The sequence below is a fragment of the Staurois parvus genome, unplaced genomic scaffold, assembly GCF_062004578.1.
Source record: "Staurois parvus isolate SC_StPar_1 unplaced genomic scaffold, SC_StPar_1.0 ptg000715l, whole genome shotgun sequence".
In the NCBI taxonomy this organism is placed as follows: domain Eukaryota; kingdom Metazoa; phylum Chordata; class Amphibia; order Anura; family Ranidae; genus Staurois; species Staurois parvus.
The window spans coordinates 4,224,285-4,244,677 of NW_028318511.1; the positions used below are offsets into that span (position 1 = coordinate 4,224,285).

A 20,393-nucleotide genomic window follows, 5' to 3' on the forward strand; every position below is an offset into this window, starting at 1 on the left:
GCTTGGTTTTAGCTGCTGATTCATTGTGTTTTCTACTGTAAATGCTATGATTCTCTATGGATTGTGTGAGACCCCTTGATTTTAATACAGGTTCAGCATTTCTATGGTTACTTATTTAACATTTTTTAGAAAAATTTTTATTTCCCCATCCACCAAGAGGTAACCAGAATAGAATTTCAAGCATGAAGGCTGGTATCCTCATAGAAAAAGAGCAACAAGCATACAGCCAGACCCTGTTATGCTGATACCATGTCCTGGCATACAGCCCCACCCTGTTATGCTGATACTATGTCCTGGCATACAGCCCCACCCTGTTATGCTGATACCATGTCCTGGCATACAGCCCCACCCTGTTATGCTGATACCATGCCCTGGAGGTGCTTTGAGAGAGGTTCCTTTAAAAAAATGGGACTCACCTTCCCAAATCACCTGTGCCTGATGCGGACAGCCACCAGGCTCTTTGGTATTCTCTGGTGAACTGGTCCCTCATACCCATAACTAATTCACCAGTCATGAGGGTATGGGAGAAAAAAATGTAATATTTTTATTAACATATTTTTTACATTTATTCACCTTCCAGGTCTCTAAGATGTTCACATGGTGCACATTTACCCTACTGTAATGTGACTGTGGAATGCAGGGTAACTTTCATTAAAGGCTAATGTAGGCTACCTGAACAAATTGCCTATTAAATCATGGATAATACTGTGTACCCTACTGTATCTACATTTGTTATGAACTTTGTGGTTATCAGCTATTATATTAAAGTATTGGGATTCAAGGTACTTCCCTAAGTGCAGACAGGTAAACTATTACCAGATGGGAAAATGGCTAGAAAGTCTAAATTTTTTCAGAGCCAATCTGCTAGTTAGAATTGACGTAAGTAGACATAAATGACAGGATACCACACATTGAGCCAGGGGTGGCCCCAGGTATGAGCTTGGGTTTGGCTCCAGGTTTGGTCTAAACCTATGTTTGGCTGAACCAGGAAGACAGCTTTCAGTTCTGGGCCAATCAGACTTTTAACAGCTACACATACACAAAGGGGTGGGGATGCTCATGAAATCGCTGACATCATAGGGCCACATGTCACGAGTATCCCTGCTCTTTCCAATTGCCTGTGTACAGGCAGCTGCGGGGTGGGTTTGGACAACATCCCTAGAATGCCATCAATCACAAATGTAAGCAGCTAAGATGATTTAAGATGCAGTAGTATTCTTTTTAATAAAGAGCTTAGAGAAATTTTTTTATTTCAGTCACTTTTTGATAAGAAATGAAAGCACTTTACATCAACCAACATACAATATTATTTCAGTTTCCAAGCATAGGTTTGTTGTTTAACTAAGATCCATCCTACCTGTACCCTTGTATTTTGTTTTTCAAGGCGTATTGTCTGATTTTCATACTTAACAATGATGTCACGTGGACATGATACACGGTCCTTAGATCCACAGTCATAATTATCAATGTATACACCAAAGTTACTAATCTTCTTTATAATCTCTTCCACTAGAGTATAGCTGCAGTTGCCTTGAAAGTCATATTTAGTCCCATCAAATGTCACAAAATGGGGGTCACCCCAACCAAAGCAAGGGCCTGCAGAAACAAAAAATTGCAGTTATTAAAAGGAAACCCTTCTTAGATGTTATTATGGGTCTGGAACACAATTACAGATGAGCTCTAGGCAAGCAGGTAAATGCTCAGCTAAAATACAAAATGTACAGGACCCTACCAAAGAATTTGTAATTTTCTTCAGCCTGCCAAGCAGTCACACCTAATAGATCGCACAACCAAGTACTTGACATCCACTATGTTATAAATTTACACTGTCACACATTGCAACAGCAGCATGATTTAGTCAATGACACATCCCCAGCCTACTGATTTTCAATAAAGGACAAGCAGCACACAGATGGCTCATAATTCATTATACCTGTCAGCATGTTCCCTGGTAACATATATTTATTTTATTTTATTTATTATTTTAATTTATTTACTTATATTATTTATTTATTTACTCTGCAGAAGAACAAGATTGTCACCTAGTACTTCTTTCAGTCTTAAAATAGCTATATACTGATCTGTTAAATTTTCTAATAGTGAATTGGGTCAAACCGATTATTGTTTTCAGCCATAGCAGGGAAAAAAATCAAGATTGTTTTTTTTTTCTTTTTTTTAATTTATTATTAAGAACTGCCAAACCAGCTTCTGAGCAGATGGCCAGGGGCCAACAACGGTGGCGGAGCCTTTTTTTTCTTCAGAGCGGCTTCGGTGGCGGCGTACACCGTGACATCGTGATTGACGTTGGATCTACTTCGGGGGGGACATTCTTTTATTAAAGGACTTGTCAAAGAATGACTCCTGTCTTTTTTCCACACTACAGCTTTTTTTTTGTGAATGGGTAGCGGTACCATACACCCCATACTCATTCACTTGTGGGGGGGGGCCTGATCTGGCCTGGTATGTGGTATGAGGCCTGGTATGGTTCAGGAAGGGGGGGGGCGCTCACGCTCGCTCATCCCCCCCTTTCCTGACCTGCCGGGCTGCATGCTCGGATAAGGGTCTGGTATGGATTTTGGGGGGGAACCCCATGCCATTTTTTTGGGGGGGGCGTGGGGCTTCCCCTCAAAATCCATACCAGACCCGAAGGGCTTGGTATGGACAGGAGGGGGGACCCCATGCCATTTTTTTATTGCAATTCTTTCTTTTACATTCAGATGTCAGTGGGAGCCCCGCTGACAGCTGAAACATGATGCATGCTTTTCACTACTAAAAATTCTGCATGACTTGATAAATCATGCGGTATTTTAGTAGCCTTTTTTAGTGGATTCAAAAGCATTTTTAAAAAATCGGATGCGGTAGGATACCACTTAGTGAATTGTGCCCTGGATGCGGACCAGTCAAAAAACGCTTCTAAACACAAACGCTTATAAACGCGGTTAGCCGCATTTACAAGCATTTGATAAAATCTACTCCTAAACGCAAGTTTGCTAGGTTCAAAAAAACGACTGTAAACTCAACTGCCTGTGAATGATAGAAAACGACATAATGTATATGAATACATAGGAAAACATTAGGGAGAGTTCAGGGGCTGCTGAAAAAAACGCTGAACAGCTCCTGAACTTGAGTTTATCAGCTGCAGTGTACATAAGCCCTTATACAACCAACATATCACTTTTACCGCACTTGTATCACTTTTACAGCTCCCTCCCTTGATGAATGAAAACAATATGGCCAGGGAAGCAGCTGATGTAACAGATCTCTGTTTGATTGGCTGCATTGGAAGGCAGAGGAGCGATAAGGGTCTTATAGATTCCTGATCTCTCAATAAAGAGTACCTGTCACTGCCCAAGTTGTCGTAGTTGTGGTGTTTTAAAACTGAATAAAATAAATACAAAAATAAAATTTGAAGCACCCACTTCCCCTGTGCTCATGCATAAATGCAAGTGTGCATGTAGGTCCTGCACATACTGAATATGTAAACAATGATTACAACACACATGTGAAGTATTGTCATGAACGTCAAAGTGAAAGCAATAATTCTAATGCCAGAGCTCACGTTTAATTCTAAACTGCAAATGGCCTGGAAGACTTACCTTGTGCAGAACTCCAGCCATACATGGTTGGTCATGTTGTATGTTTTATTTTTGCTTTCCTTACTACAGTAGGTCAAACAGCAAAAGCTATTAATTTATGCAGATATATAATACTTACATGGACACTCCCAGTGCTGGCAGCATTGGTCATCATTGGTTACAAGTATTGGTGGGAACCCATTAGCACATTTAAATGGAGGTTGAGGTTTACACTGAATGCTTGTAATATTTATTGAGGTGCCTCCTAAACATCTGGCCACAGAGCAGTTGTCTATTTTCCAGGTTTCATTATACTAAAGAAATAAAGAGTTCAGAATTTTTAATGTATCACTTTGTCTAGATAAGAAAATCGCTAAACATAAAACAAAAATGTACATTACATGCATTGCATGAAAGCACTACTAGTTGTTTCAATTATACATATAAACCTTATTTACCTGTGAATTAAATTACGGTAGATATTTGCAGTTTATGAAACTGCAATGTGTAATCTTTTGCATAGGTTCAGAAGAGTCATTTTTAGCTATAATTACCCTTTTAAAAAGTGTACTTAATTTGTAAATATGTACTTTTTACTTTATGCTCAAGAAATAGAAAATGTTGCATATGAATATTTATATTTTGACAGACAGCCAGCATATGGAGCCCATGGATACTTCGCAAAGATCAATATCTCTAGGTTTCAATGAATGCCAGTTTGCCTGAAAGGAAAGCACTTCTAATGTGCTCTGGGGATCCTTTGGCATGCCTGAAATGAAATCGTTCATGGGCAAACAAAGTTACGTGATTATCCTTGTGTGTGATCATAGTGCTTTGCTCATCAAAAAAGCCACGTGAATACCATGTTCACTATGACCTGGTGATCACATGACTTTATTGGTGATAAAGATAAAGGTATATTGAGGACACAGAGGTGACCAGGCTGTACTGTTAAACTGCAGTAGAAAACCCAAGTAACCAACCTGTCGAGATGGAGAGAAATACAAATTCTTTTACAGAAAAACTCTCAGAGTGAGCCATGTGTGGCATAAGCTCCTAATGCTGGGCAAAAAAAGCCCAGATAACAACCCCTCCCCATTTTTCAGTCCTTTTTGGAATGTAGACACCCCAAACTATTTGCTGAGAAGCATGTTAAGTCAATAGAATATTTTTTTTCTTTTCTTCTTTTCTTTTTCAAAACCTTGAGAAAAAAAAAATGAAATCTGCAAAATACTCACCATGCTTCTTATTTAATTCCTTGTGGTGTCTACTTTCCAAAAAGGGGTCATTTGGGGGGGGGGGGGCAGTTGGTGCTATCCTGGCATTTCAGGGCCTTCAAAACTGTGATAGGTAGCATCATCAGGCTTTCAAAGGGGTCATTTGATTTCAGGCTCCTGTATGTGGCTAGGCTCCCAAAAAGTCTCAAATTTGTGGTATTCCCATACTCAGGAGAAGTAGCACAATATATTTTGGGGTGTAATTCCAAATATACCCATGGCATGTGTGAGCAATATACAATTTAAATGACAACTTTATGTAAAAAAAAGTGTAATTTTCCAAAAACTTGTTGAAAAAAATAAATCTTCCATGGACTCAATATGCCTCTGAGCAAAGAACGTAGGATGTCTACTTTCCAAAAAAGGGTTGTTTGGGGGTGTTTTTACTGCCCTGACATTTTAGCACCTCAAAAAATGTGATAGGCAGTCAGAATGTAAAAGCTGTGTAAATTCCAGTATCTATACCATTGTTTGTAGATGCAATAACTTTCACACAAACCAATTAATATACACTTATTGGGATTTTTTTTACCAAAGACATGTAGCAAAGTACATTTTGGCCTACATTTATGACAAAAGTTGAGTTTATTGGATATTTTTTATAACAGAAATTAGAAAATATTGTTTTTTTTTTTTAAATTGGGTCTTTTTTTGTTTATAGCACTTAAAAAAAGCCCAGAGTGATTAAATACCACCAAAAGAAATCTCTATTTGTGGTAAAAAAAATTACATAAGTTTAATTTATGTACAGCATTGTATGACTGCGAAATTGTCAGTTAAAGTAGCGCAGTGCCATATAGCAAAAAATGGCCTAAATTCCAGTATCTATACCATAGTTTGTATAAGCTATAAGTTTCACATAAACCAATTAATATGCATATATTGGGATTTTTGTTCCAAAAACATGTAGCAAAATACATTTTGGCCTAAATTTATGACAACATTTGAGTTTATGGGATACTTTTTATAACAGAAGTTAGAGAATTGTTTTGTTTTTAATTGGGTCTATTTTTGTTTAGACCAAATACCACTAAAAGAAAGCTCTATTTGCGGGTGAAAAAAAACTAGCGCAGTGCCGTATAGCAAAAAATGGAGTAAATTTCAGTATCTATACCATAGTTTGTAGATGCTATAACATTCACATAAACCAATTAATATACAGTTATTGGGATTTTTTTTAACCAAAGATATGTAGCAAAATACATTTGGCCTAAATGTATGATGACATTTTTTTAGTGCAAAAAATAAAAACTCAGAGGTGATCAAATACCACCAAAAGAAAGCTCTATTAGTGTGAAAAAGGAAATAATTTTTTTTGGGTACAGCATTGCATGACCATGCAATTTCCAGTTGAAATAGCGCAGTGCCGTAAAGCAAAAAATTACCTGGTCAGGAAGGGGAATAAATCTTCCGGAGGGCAAGTGGTTAATTGTTTGTTTAACTATTTGCCTAGTCCAACTTTGAAAATCTTTATTGCATATATTTATATTAATAAATACTAAAAATGAACAATATATTGTAACAATATACACTACTTTAAAGGATTGCAATTTTAGCTAGAACAATAGTGAAAGGATAACATTACATATATGATGTGGTCTGCAAATAGTAATAATGTAGCATTTATCAGTTAAGACTCTCTGTGAATTAGTTTTACTAGGGTTTTATCCTACCAGTAGATCTATTAAATTTCAACTTTCTTCAGCAGGGTGAAAACTGTTCATCCTGCAATTAAATCATTTCAGTGTTGTCACCTTTTGGACATGTAGCTTTAGATGGCTTCTACGTAAGTGACAAACAGGCAGTTAGAGCAAATTTGTTTTATCCTTTTTGGAAAAAGTTTATATTATATAAGTTAAAGCTAACCATGGCAACCTCCCTTAGCATAATGTCCCAACTCCTGAAACTGATGCATTTGCAGGATAGTCGCATGTAAATGTTTAGAAAAAGTAAACAAATGGAGGAATAAAAAAAACTAAAATCATATACACAATGCTATCCTTATATATACTGTATTATCTAAATACAGTTCAGAATACAATATTTTTCACTACAATGTGTGTTTAAGATGATATGAAAGTGTTACTAAACCCACGACATTAAGATCAGTCTGTATATGCAGTAAAGCATGCTTGTTATACTCGCTGTGGAACTGTGGAAGGGGTTAATACTCCGCATTGTTTAAAAAGGCTGTTTGATCCTGTCTTCTCAGATCCTCCCCTTGATCCAGAGTCCCCATTCCAAGTGCTGATAGTACAGAGCCCTAGGAGACACTCTTCACATGCTCAGTTTGGTGTGTATTGTTAGAGAGGTTTTTTTCCTTTGGGAGAGTGCATGTGACCAGCACAGGGCCAATCAGCGCTGTCCAGACAGAAGGTCAGGGGTCATGCAGCCTCATAGGACAGTCAAAAGAGAATAAAAACTCCTTCAACAAGCTGTAACCAGTTCTCAGTCAGGCACATATCAAAGTCACAAGACTGCTATATACTGCTGATGAGAAAAGGTATTTATCAGTTTATGTTTACTAAAATAATTGCATTTCCATGTTCTGGTACTGTGGGAGACCAGATATAGTGAATGCAGGGTCCTGGGTTTAGTAACACTTTAAAGGTTACAATAAAAAAACAAAAAAAAAACAAATAAATACATGTTATACTTACCTGCTCTGTGCATAGCAAGCCTCTTAGAATGCACAACCACTTTAAATGATATAACCTTACGTACATTTACTTTAGCATTTGCATTTACAATATATGATATGGAGCAATTACTCACCTTGCGAGGGGGTTCAAGCAAACAATCAGGTGGAGATATATGGACTGTAGGACTTGTAATGGAGGTAGGTGTTGATTCTTTTGTAGTACTGTTTGTTTCTGGTGATGTGACTTTTGGAGTAGTTGTGCTGATTGATGTGGTCGTGGTAGTTGAGCTTGTCGATGTACTTGTAGTAGATGTTGGAGTTGTGGTGGTTGGTGTTTTGCAAACCCAGCTGTACGAATTTATTTGAAATGTTTCATTGCAAACTATGCTGTAGCACATTTCCCCGACTGCTCCACTTTTAACTTCACCTGAAGATGAAAACAAATGATCCCAATGCGTTTACACACCCATCCTTCTCTATGTTATATTAATTACACCCGCATTCAAATATTTTAAATACTGTTGACTAGCAGCATACAGTAAATCCTAATCATTTGAAAGTCCACTTAGTGGAGAAAAAAATCTAATTTCCAATTTCCTTGATCTCATTTATGGACAATATTTCTTGAACAGGGGCGGACTGACAAGTCATGGGGCCCCCAGGCAATAGGGAATCATGGGGCCCCTGTGTCCTTGTCCAAACTCAAAAAAGCCTATGAAAAAGGTACCAGGGGCATCTCATGGGGCCCCCTACTGACCCCGGGCCCTCAGGCAGTGCCCGAATTTCCAAATGGTCAGCCACCCCTGTTCTTGAATGAACAAATTTTTAACAGAAATTTCAATTTGTTCCAAATTCAAAATCAAATCAGAATTATGAATTGTATTTTCAGAAGACATTTGTCAAGTCTTTGATGGCATTAATGTACTGATGAGTATTTTGCATGTATTTTGAAGATCTGCATGTGTATGGCCAGGATTAAAGCTGACTGCACACCACTGCAGTGGCCTTCCTACCATAGGGGGTTATTTTCTAAAATTACACCAGATTTTGAGTGCAACCGTTTTAGTAAATCCCCCCCATAGTATCAGAACTTGCCACTGAGCCCCATCCCCTCACATTCCTATGGCCCCATCACTATGATGGACAGCCTCACCAGCCAACAGAAATGTACAAGAGGCAGAATGGGTGGGCACTATCAGGAAGTGCCTAAGCTTTGCCTGTTAGAATTGTTTGAGATTTTGTCCGTGACAGGAATGTTTGGTAGGCTGCTGTAGTTAGATATAGGTACTTGAAGATTTAGCAGTTTTCCTATTTGCTGTGGTAGGATCATATTAAGGTGGATAAGCCATGTACAAACATGGTTGCTGCTATTATTGACTTGTCATTGATAATGAAAGCTTTAAGGCTGCTTTATCCAGTCAGTGACCTAGAGCAGGTATGTGTCCATTCAGTGAACAAGAACAGGTAGGTGCATAGGAGCATTTTCTAACAACTTATATGCACAGGCGTGTAAGGCCATGTAAATAAACCCCCAAATAGTGAATCCAGAGTAAGGGCTCCAGTACCAAAGGTTGCACTTTCACGAACAAGCAATGATGCTGACAAATTTCTTTAAAATTCCTTATAAATGCTATAGTCTAGTCTCTCCCTTTTCCTCATTGGACGCTCTATATACTGTACATTCAGAATGGCACCAGGAATCTTTGGGGCATTCTTTAAAGTGGAAAGGGGACTGGCTGGATTATATTGCTTTAGAATGTGAACTAGCATTTTAATCTGATTGCAAAGTCTGTAGATATGATAAAACACAAATTCATAGTTACCTTTTGGATAGGTTATTCCATTGTAAACACAAACATGAGGTGTACTAGAACTAGTTGTGCTCTCAGATGTAATAATTACAGTAGTTGTGGTTATTGAAGTGGTGGTCGGTACTATGTTACTTGTTGTAGGTTCAGTAGTTTTTCCTGTTAAAACCAAGGTGAAAAGTCAGGTAGGTCCAGTCTAATATAGTGATACCTTCAGCTTTTACAATCAAATAATGGTAAGTTCAATGCATTTTGTAGCAAATGACTTACTGAAAACTCGAAAATATACAATGCTAATGCGTGTAATGAATATAGTCTTAAAGTGTATATCTAGCCAAATGACTGTAACCCTTATCACCCATAAAAATCAATAAATACATGCATATAGTGTCAGTCCCTTGATTATAGTAGCCATAATTACATTTCATATCAGAGGCTCTTGACAAAGTCTAGATGTGACTAAATGTGACTAAATGTACTGGAACTTGTTGCCCTCACTACATCCTTGTTTTCTGTGTGGATGGAGTTAGCATTATATTAGTGATGGTTAGCACAATCGTGATTACGTTTGATCTTTTTTTTTTTATTTTGTTTAAAGAAAAGGGAAGTTGTTAATATCTCTAAGGGCATGACTTCCCTGACTTTGGTTCAGGTCTAGGTGCTACCAAGCTGCCATCTCTGTTTATTGAAAGTATCTCAGTGGTCAGTATGAGCATGACTGCTGAAAACGATAGACATAAGACAAACAAAAAATACATTAATTATAAGTTAGGCCTTGCCCAAAGAACCTAATTTTCTGGTTTTGAAAGTCAAGGCCATAACTGTATTCGTTAATGCATCTTTTATTCCAAAATCAAACTAAATGAGATAAGGACTATGACAGACCACTTGGGTGTTTCCGTCTGAGAACTGCTTCCACACAGCTGGGACACAGTAACAAGGTATTATAGCTGAACATTGCACCCAAGAACAGGACAACACTAGCGTAGGTGCAAACAGGAACTCTCTATTTAGAAATACAGGTTTTTATACACTTCAGAAATAGGGGAAGTGCCCAAGTGAACAATAAAAACAAATATTATATATTGGGATAAACATTCCACACTGATTAGGTACCACGGTAAAGTTGACACAATTCCATCATGCAGAAACATCCAGGAGGACTAGCCAACAGACAGAAACATGGTGACTCAATTAACAATGAGACAAAGGCACAACAGTAAACGCATAACACCTTAATAAACAGATTACAGCAAGAGATCGCAGAATCAAGTTGTTTTGAGACGATTATATTCATACTGTATGTGCTCTGAGTTGAGGGGGGGGGTTAAGCAGTCAATGCTGGCTTGGGCACAGAGACCCCAAATTTGTTTTTTTTTTTTTTTATTAATATCTTTTATTACATTTTATTTCAATACATAGATCAACGATATACAGTTTATCGAAACACAAACAAACCAACTAACATCTTTACCCATCATTCCATCCCCCCTTATCCCATCCTCCCGCATAAATTACCCCTGTCCAAGTAGTTATTTTCAATTTCTTTCCTGACCTGTCTACCAGTCACAATCAAAACCTTTTATTCTCTCTTCACATTACCACTTTCCATTTATTCAATTTTATTCTCCAACTCTACAACCAGGGCACTCATTATTTCAAAATATTTTTCAGATGTCTTAAAATCATACCACCTACTCTAATCCTTTCTCATTTGTTTCATTCTATCTTCATCTATGTGATATAAATCCTCCATTTTATGTATATACTCAATCCTCTCTATCCAATCTCTCATTTTTGGGGGGTCCAGTGCCTGTCAAAATTTGGGGATTAAGCCGTTTGCAGCACTAATTAGATGATATAATAAATTATTTTTATATTGTTGCACTGACACCTATGTCCTATAAAATAGGCTCGCCCACGGATCTTTTTGAAAAGTTATTCCCAAAATCTCCTGTGTATATTGAATTATATCTTGCCAATACCCCTGCATTTTTGGACACTCCAACCATATGTGAGCCATTGTCCCCCTTCCCCCACAACCCCTCCAACATAATGGCGACATTTCTTCTCTTTGTTTATGTGCCACACTTGGTGTACAATACCATCTAGTTAAACATTAATAGTTCATTTCTACTGTGTTCATATTCACCACGCCACGTATCAACTTAAACATTTTATTCTTCTGTTGCTCATTCATTTTTGTACCCAATTCTCTTTCCCATCTCTCTAAGAATAACGGAGGTTTAGGTCCCATCCATTCAGTAAGGATCTTTTGTATTCTAGAAGTTACATGTTTATGGGCTCAACATAACTTAGTGGTATAACTCCTGCATCCTAAGTGGTTGGTAGAGTGTTGAGACAAAATGTCCTAATTGAAAATATCGAAATCCATCTAAAGTATAAAATAAATGTACATAACTTCCCCTGATCTACTGTATCCCTTAACCGTGCGTTTCTATTTTTAAACCATTTCCCAAAAATATTATCATTCCCTGGTGGAAAAAAAGCCATATCCACCAGGGTTATCCACAGTGAATTGTACTTCCAACCCATTAACTTATGCAACCCATCCCATATTCTCAATACCTCTCAAGTCAGTGTACTACTATTTTCATCTAATTCTCGAAACTTTTGTGGAATCCAAATGACCCTCTCTAATTGAGCATTACTTAATATTCCTTCCACTTTAACCCAACATCTGAGTTATGTGTCCAATCTACCACCCGTGACAATAACACCGACATATAATACTTCCTCATATTTGGCAGATTTAATCCTCCTTTTTCTTTGTTACATAACACCTCATACTTAATTCTTGGTTTCTTATTAGCCCAGATAAACCTCAGTATCAATTTTCTTATTATCCTAAAGAAAGATCCTGGTAGATATATTTGAAGCATTTGAAACTTATACAGGATTTTTGGGACTATCACTATCACTATTTTAACCAGATTAATACATTCGATCCACGAGACCCACCCTATTGAGTCTTCTCAACTCATCTTTAACCACTTGCCTACAGCGCACTTATACCCCCTTCCTGCCCAGACCAATTTTCAGCTTTCAGTGCTGTTGCACCTTGAATGACAATTGCGCGGTCATGCAACACTGTACCCATATGAAATTTTTATATATTTTTTGAGACAGATAGAGTTTTCTTTTGGTGGTATTTAATCACCTCTGGTTTTTTATTTTTTGCTAAACAAACCAAAAATAACTTAAAATGTAAAAAAATAAAATGTGTTTTCTTAATTTCTGTTATAAAATTTTGTAAATAAGTGATTTTTCTCCTTCACTGATGTGCGCTAATGTGGCTGCATTGATGTGCATTGATAGGCGGCACTGATGGGCACTCCTCTTGGCTATAGCAATATCCTGACGAAGTCACGTGCCTGAGTGACGTAACGCGTAGATACGCCAGTGGGAGGAGCTTTTGACGATCGACGGCTTGACGTCATATCCGGCGTGGGCGCCATCTTGGTGCTCCGGTTTCTGAATACAGTACACCCCTGGAGTGGTGTAAAGGCCTGCTTGTCTGAAATTCTGTGTAAGTAGGTTTTAGTTTTCTCTTGCTAAAATAAAAGGTTTTACACTATATGAGTCTCTCTTGCCTCACTGGTGACCGTATTGGAGAGCCACATACTGGAGAGACACCACGGATACCATCCACTGCTAATGCTATAGCCAAGAGGAGGGAGTTGCACCATTACTGCCAGAGGGATCCACCTGCTATCTGGAGGAATATTCCATTCATTACCCAAGGCTCTTTGGTCCCTAGGGGCCTGGGCAGGAAGGTGAGGGGGCACCCCAGCTATAGAGGATTGGCACACTGCAGTTCACACCTGCATGAAGTTTGTGTGATACACAAGGACACTATTCACCATTTATTCATGTCACTTCAATGCATGTTATTCTCATAGTTGTCTGCTTCACCCCACACTGATGTCAGTTATATATGTGTTTAATGTTATTTTGCGTATGCGGGGCGCATATCATTGAACCGCTTGCTTTCTATTATAGCGCCGTATTAATTGGTTTATATTTTAGTTGATGATTTTGGTGCTGTGGCTGTGGCACCTCTAATACTGGCTGCTTAAAGTATCTATATAGTGGCGCAGGAGATTTATTTCTATTTGTACTGATGGGCACTGATGAGGAGGCACTGGTAGGTGGCACTGATGGGCATTGACAGGCATCACTGATGGGCATTGAAAGACAGCACTCATATATGGCACTGATAGGTGGCACTGATAGGTGGCACTGACTGGCACTGATAGGCAGCACTGACTGGCACTGTTAGGTGGCACTGACTTGCACTTTTAGGCAGCACTGATAGGTGGCACTGATGGGCACTGATAGGTGTCACTGACTGGCACTGATAGGTGGCACTAATAGGTAGCTCAGATGGGCACTGATATGTGGCATTGATGTACACTGGTAGGCACTGATATGTGGCATTGATGTGGAACTGATGGGCACTGGCAGGTGGCATTGATGGACACTGACAGGTGGCACTGATGGGGCTACACTGATCATCAGGGCACACTGATCATCATTGTAGTTGTCCCCTCTGAGGAATGTCGATTACCGGCTCTCCTCACGAGCTGTCAGCGTGACAGCTCTTGAGGAGAGGAATGCGGATAACTGGCATTTCCTTATTTACATGCGCTCAGCTATGATTGGACACAGCTGATCACATGACAGAGCCGACGTCATCGGCTCTTTCCGTTGATTGGTGATCTTCTGTGTCACAGGGACACAGCACACCACCGATCAACGCGCGGTTAGAGAGAACCACCCAGAACGAGAGAACCACCTTGTGCCAGTCATTACCTTATATGGCAGGTGGGAGGCGGTTAATCTCATTTATTAGTGGCATATAATTAACTTGATATAAGTTCTTTATTGAGGGGGTTAACTTTATTCCTAGGTAGGAAGGTAGGTCTCCCTAGGCACACACCTCCCAAAGAATTGAACCCCCTCAAATGCCAGGAACCATGGTCAGTAGGCAAAAGGCTAGCTTGCAGGCCCTTCCAAAAGCCCCTGTCCCAGTTTGGGTCTGTTACAAGAACACTGTGTTGGTTCCATAATTATAATAACATAATCTAAACTCCTGTCTTCACAAGTTCCTAACAGACATTCAAGTAACCCAAACTCACGCTGGGCTTAAAGTGGAACTTTAATCAGAAAATTTCTAATAGATGGCTTCAGGCTGGCTCCTTTTGCAGGTATAACTATGTAAAACATTAAGTGCCTATAAAGTTTAAAATCCAGTAAAACACTGTCTCGCCCTGCTCTAAACATGCCCAATTGTTTTCTATTTTTAGGCACTGTGCTAAATTTGTAGAGGCCGATCTGCTGAAAGCCTAAAGATTTACTGCTGCTCAGGGGCTCTGGGCTTCAGCAAAATAGCAGCCTCTATCAAGAAGAAACAGGAGCAGTTCGGGAGGCAATTTAAAGGACACACTAATTTTCGTAGCATAATTATTAATGTAAAATGTATGTTCCTTGCTAAATTACATTATTTTTCATCAAGTTGTTATGGGTAAAGTCACACTTTAAGCACCATTCAAACACTGGCAAGTTAAATTTTGCCAGTATAGCTGTGACTGCTACAAAGCTGGAAGGGAAGGTGCCGACTTTCCTGGTACAGCTTCAGTTCAGTGATCCCACACATCATATACACTTACAGTGGAACTAAATCTATAGAATTAAAAAAAACAGCTACATTCCAGATATGGCAGAGATGCTAAATGCCATATTTGCTTGTGCTCTCAACCAATCTGTTAAACCATCTAATGGATACTGTCATGACTGATCACATGTGCAGCACTATGGTAGTTGCAGATCAAACATCTAAGATGGCAGATTTCTTGGATTAAAAGCATTGGAGGGTTTAGTTCTACTTTAGTATTTTATTCCAAAATAAATAATTTAATTGGCCAAAATAATAATTTATTTTGGCCACTGAAATAAATTAACACTCAATCGCTAAATGTGCATATAGACACGTTTAAACACGTCAAGCATTTTTTAAGCCAAACACTGCTGCTCCTGGGCATGTTGGCAGTGGGTTTTTTTTCCTGCCTCTAAACGTCTCTAACCCTCTATGTGTGCATAGAGGCATAGGTTAACACGAAGAGGTGTTTGGAGGCAGAGAAAAAAAATACTCCATATCCCCCAAGGAGCAGCATTAAAAACTTCCAGTGTGTATGAGGCCTTTAGTGGTAAAAGCTACTGTAAGAGTTAAGGGTTTAGAGGTGTTATTGGGGCAAACAACTCACAGATAAAGATTTCAGGCAGAGTTCTAGTCTTTTTGAGATGTCCACAGAAGCAAATACAGCTGTTGTTCTTTCGAGCTGTCCTTCATTTTTAGTTAAAACCTTAAGAAAAACAGGCTTTTTGCTTTCAGATGTCTGATGATGAATTAAAATCATAGTGGCACATACAGTAAAACTGTTGCCCTGATTTAGACCCTGGTCTACAGTTTGGAATTTGTGTATAAACTTACATTCTCATTGCAGCCTCCATTTTCATGATTTGAAGTTCCTTATCAGTACAACAATTTTAGATCATATGTTGAAGTATTTACTGCAGAAATGTGTTGCAACTATTTTGTAATTGTAATTGGGAATCTATGAAGGTTCATTTGCATCCTGCAGGACACATGTAAACCTCCCAGTAATGCTATTAGTAGGCTGCAGATAGAGGCAGCTCCAATGATTTGTAGTGTGACTTCAGGAGACTATATCATCAAGCTCACATTAATCTCGAAATTCAAGTGATCCACATATGTTTTCTGTTCTCTTCTTTAAATACAGATCGTGCAGGCTACATTTTTGTCATACCTAGTACATTTCTTCATGCAGGGACACACAATAAGCTGTCTTAAGTTAGGTAGTTGTCAATATAGTAGTGGTGGCAGGGCTGTATTTGCCGTGAGGCAAACAAGGCAAACAAGTCATCTGCCTAGGGCGGCACTTTTCGGGGCGGCGCGGCTGCAGTGCCGCTCCCCCCCTTTCCCATGGAAGGGACACTTCCGTGGGAAAGGGACAGGGGCTTCTGTGTCTTACCTGTCTCCGCGACTTCGTGTCCCACTTCGATCCAGTCCACGAGGTATTGCTGGAGGAGGGGTGGAGAGGGTGCCCGTCCAGCGTCTTCATCTCCCCTGGATCTTGATCACAATGTGGGCGGGATCACATGCCGCCCCTCTCATCTGGCCACACTCCCAGGATCACTGGGCAGCCTATGGCAGCCTGTCCCTCCCTCTGCAAGCTCTGCCTCCTCGCCGGAGATTGGCCACCAGATCTGTAGCTCAGGAAAGGCACACAGGTGGTCAATCACCGGCGAGGAGGCAGAGCTTGGAGAGGAACAGCCAAGCGGCAGCGCGAAACTCAAAGAAGATCGAGTGAGGGACCAGCCAGAGCTGGCAAAGAGGAGGAGAGCGGCCGGAGAAGGAAGACAACTGTTCGGTAGGTGTCTGTGCGGCCGGGATCAGATGGTGCTGCTGTAGCCAGGTATGCTGGTTGTGGATGGGAGAGAGAGGGAGCCCGGGCTGCAGCAGGGGTCAGTCCAGCAATGTAAGTATCATTGGTGTCAGTGGGAGGAATAGTGCCTCATCATTAGTGTCAGTGTGGGAGGAATAGTGCCCCCTCATTGGTGTCACTGACACCAATGATGGGGCACTTTTCCTTCCAGTGACTCCAATGATGGGGCACTATTTCTCCCACTGACACTTTTCCTTATCATTAGTGTCAGTGTGGGAGGAATAGTGCCCCATCATTAGTGTCAGTGTGGGAGGAATAGTGCCCCATCATTAGTGTCAGTGTGAGGAATAGTGCCCCATCATTGTTATCAGTGGGAGGAATAGAGCCTCATCATTGGTATCAGTGGGAGAAATTGTGCCCCATCATTGGCATCAGTGGGAGGAATAGTGCCCCATCATTAGTGTCAGTGGGAGAAATAGTGTCCCATCATTGGTGTCAGTGGAATGAATAGTGCCCCATCATTGGTATCAGTGAGAGGAATAGTGCACCATCATTGTTGTTCATTGGAGGAATAGTGCCCCAAGGTTGGTGTCAGTGAGAGGAATAGTGCCCCATCATTGTTGTCAGTGGGTGGAGCTCTAATAGGAAGAGGTGGAGCCTAAAGAGGAAGGGATGGAGTTTGAAGATGAATGTGTGGATCTTAAACAGGAAGGGGTGGGACAAATTTAGATGCAGGAGTGCCGATGTTAGTCTTGCGTAGGGCAGCACGAAACCAAAATATACCACTAAGTGGTGGTTCTGGAAATATTTCTCAAAGTTTCTCATCTTCATGCAATAAAGGCTGGAGCTCATTTGCATTGATCTTAGAGCTTCTGGGCATGGGTTGCAGGTGACCACTAGAGGAACCTGATTCTCATTTTATGTCTTTTTATAGTGTAAAAGATTGTTTCTCGGCATGTTACCTGCTTCCTGATGTGTGTGTTTATTATTATTGGATTATAAAACTGTTTTATCAAATCTCTTCAGTTGGTCATTTATGTCTGTGCTACATAGCACAGACATAAATGACCAACTGAAGAGATTTTATAAACACGAGCAGACATGATTGCACCTTATTACTTGGCTATAGATTATTTTTTTGTGTCTTGGATGAAAGCTGTCATTATTGAGATATGTGGGAGAGCGTCTGTGGTTGTTCTGTAGATTGATGTTCACAAATGTGTTCCTTTTAATATATATTGCAGTGTCTAGGAAGATAATTTCTGTTTGTGAGTGGTTTCATTTATGTTTTATTGTGCGGTGGAAGTTGTTGAAGCTCCTGTGAAGTTGGTAAAGAATGATCCTGCTCATGAAAGTATCATGAATGAAGCGAAAGTAGGCCATGGGTCTTATTTGGTATGCAGCTAGGTATTCCTCCTCTATTTAAGCCATTGGGGTAGAGGTCCTGCTCAAAGGGAAAGTAGTTGTGGGTCAGGATAAATTGTATACATTTGTATAAACTGGGTAATTGGATCAGTAGGTTGCTCCAATTTTTGAAGACAATGCGGGCAGGCTGCAGCTCCGTCATCATGCAGAATGTTGGTACATAAAAACTCCACAGCCATGGTGGCTAGAATGGTTCTTTTAGATACAGAATCATTGGCGGTGAGTTTATTTAGGAAATCAGTGTCTTAAACATAGCTGGGTGTTTTACAGACCAGAAGTTTTAATAGATTTTCCACCCAGCCTGAGATATTTTTAGTGAGCATAACAATACCTGAGATTATATGTCTGCCTGGGTAAAGGGGATCACCTAAACTCCAAACCTTCTGCATTAATTGGTAGCTAACATGGCACAACACTCCATTACTTCTATTAACTACATGAATTATCCTTCAATAAATATTTCCTAATGTACTCGCTACTTTTCAACTGCTCAAAGTATAATGAAAGTAGGTCATTTTCATTTTATCTCACATCATTATGAAAATTACCTTTCTGGTGTTCTCGTGTAAGGGTTGTTGATGCAGGTGTGAAAAATTCAAAATGGTCCGCTGTATGAATGGACAACATATATTCTCATTAGTAACAATAAAATAGACCCTGGAGCAGGTGTGCATAGTAACCAATCAGCTTCTAGCTTCAACTTATCCAGTTGAGTTTATAAACATAAAGCTAGAAGCTGAATGCTTGCCATGTACAGCTTCTGATTCTGGCTACTCCAGTCCTTGTAAATTCCCCTCAATACAATATTTAATCAAATGTTTGTATATCTAAAAATAAAACATATGTTTCACGACACATTCAATGGAGAACTATACTCTTTAAATTCCGCTTTTTATACACATCCATGTTATCCTATACAAATATCAATAAATGACTGAAATTGGAAACTGGAAATATGTACTATACCTAATGCAGAGAAACAGGCCGATGTGGGAAAATGTTTCAAAATGCTCTCTCCTTTCTATGTGTTCCTGAGTGCTCCCTTATAGCACTCAGGAACACATAGGGGTTGATTTACTAAAGGTAGATAGACTGTGCACTTTGCAAAGTACAGTTGCACTCTGCATGTGCAATCGTTCCAGAGCTTAGTAAATGAGCAGAAGCTCTGCTGACTTCCATCATCCAATCATGTGCAAGCAAAAATGCTGTTTTATTTATTTCCTTGCACATGGTTGGATATTCTTTGCAAAGTGGAGCTTTACCTCATTTACTAAGGTCTGGAGCAACTGCACTTGCAGAGTACAACTGCACTTTGCAAAGTGCACAGTCTATTTGCCTTTAGTAAATCAACCCCACAGTTTTTTGTTGGTGGTACCTCACCCCATTTAGAATATTGAAATCCCTTCCCACATTGTTTCGGAAGATAAGTGGCAAATGTATACATATCAGGTTGTTGTATCCTACAATGCAAATGCTCTGTATTTGTGTTTATCACTTGATCAAAAGAATAGAGAATTGAAATATATGTAAAGAACTTTGGGAAGACCTCTTGCAAGTCTATGCCCTCACTTTGAAAGACTAAGTTAAACTTTAAGAAAAAAAAAAAAATAATATTAACATAAGAAAAACAATATTGTAGTGACAGCTGCCCCTATTAACCACTTGCCTACTGGGCAGTTATACCCCCTTCCTTACCAGGCCAATTTTCAGCTTTCAGTGCTGTCGCACTTTGACAATTGCGCGGTCATGTAAGATTGTACCCATATGCAATTTTTATCATTTTTTTCTCACAAATAGAGCTTTCTTTTGGTGGTATTTAATCGCTGCTGGGCGCTTTACTTTTTCCGCTATAAACAAAAATTGCAAAAAATTTGAAAAAATAAAAAAGTTTCTTTGTTTCTAATATAAAAATTTTTCAAACAGGTAATTTTTCTCCTTCACTGATGTGCGTTGATAAGGCAGCACTGATGGGCACTGATAGGTGGCACTGATGGGCACTGATAGGCAGCACTGAAGGGCACTGATAGGCAGCACTGATAGGCAGCACTAATGAGGTGGCACGAATAGGCGGCACTGATAGGCAGCACTAATGAGGTGTCACGGATAGGTGGCACTGATAGGCGACACTGATGATGGGTACTGATAGACAGCACTGATAGGTGGCACTAACTGGCATC

The 20,393-nt window shown here is 39.5% G+C and overlaps 1 protein-coding gene across 1 annotated transcript in view; it reads right to left on the reverse strand.

The window, feature by feature from the left end:
- Positions 1-20,393, reverse strand: part of LOC149445621 (mucin-5AC-like) — a 173,919-nt gene that overhangs the window by 43,169 nt on the left and 110,357 nt on the right. The window contains exons 37-41 of the mRNA XM_089653506.1: positions 18,765-18,824; positions 9,317-9,460; positions 7,628-7,920; positions 3,715-3,889; positions 1,358-1,596 (exon numbers count right to left, since the gene is read on the reverse strand). Coding sequence (XP_089509632.1) covers positions 1,358-1,596; positions 3,715-3,889; positions 7,628-7,920; positions 9,317-9,460; positions 18,765-18,824 — 911 coding nt within the window. The remainder of the gene's footprint in view (positions 1-1,357; positions 1,597-3,714; positions 3,890-7,627; positions 7,921-9,316; positions 9,461-18,764; positions 18,825-20,393) is intronic.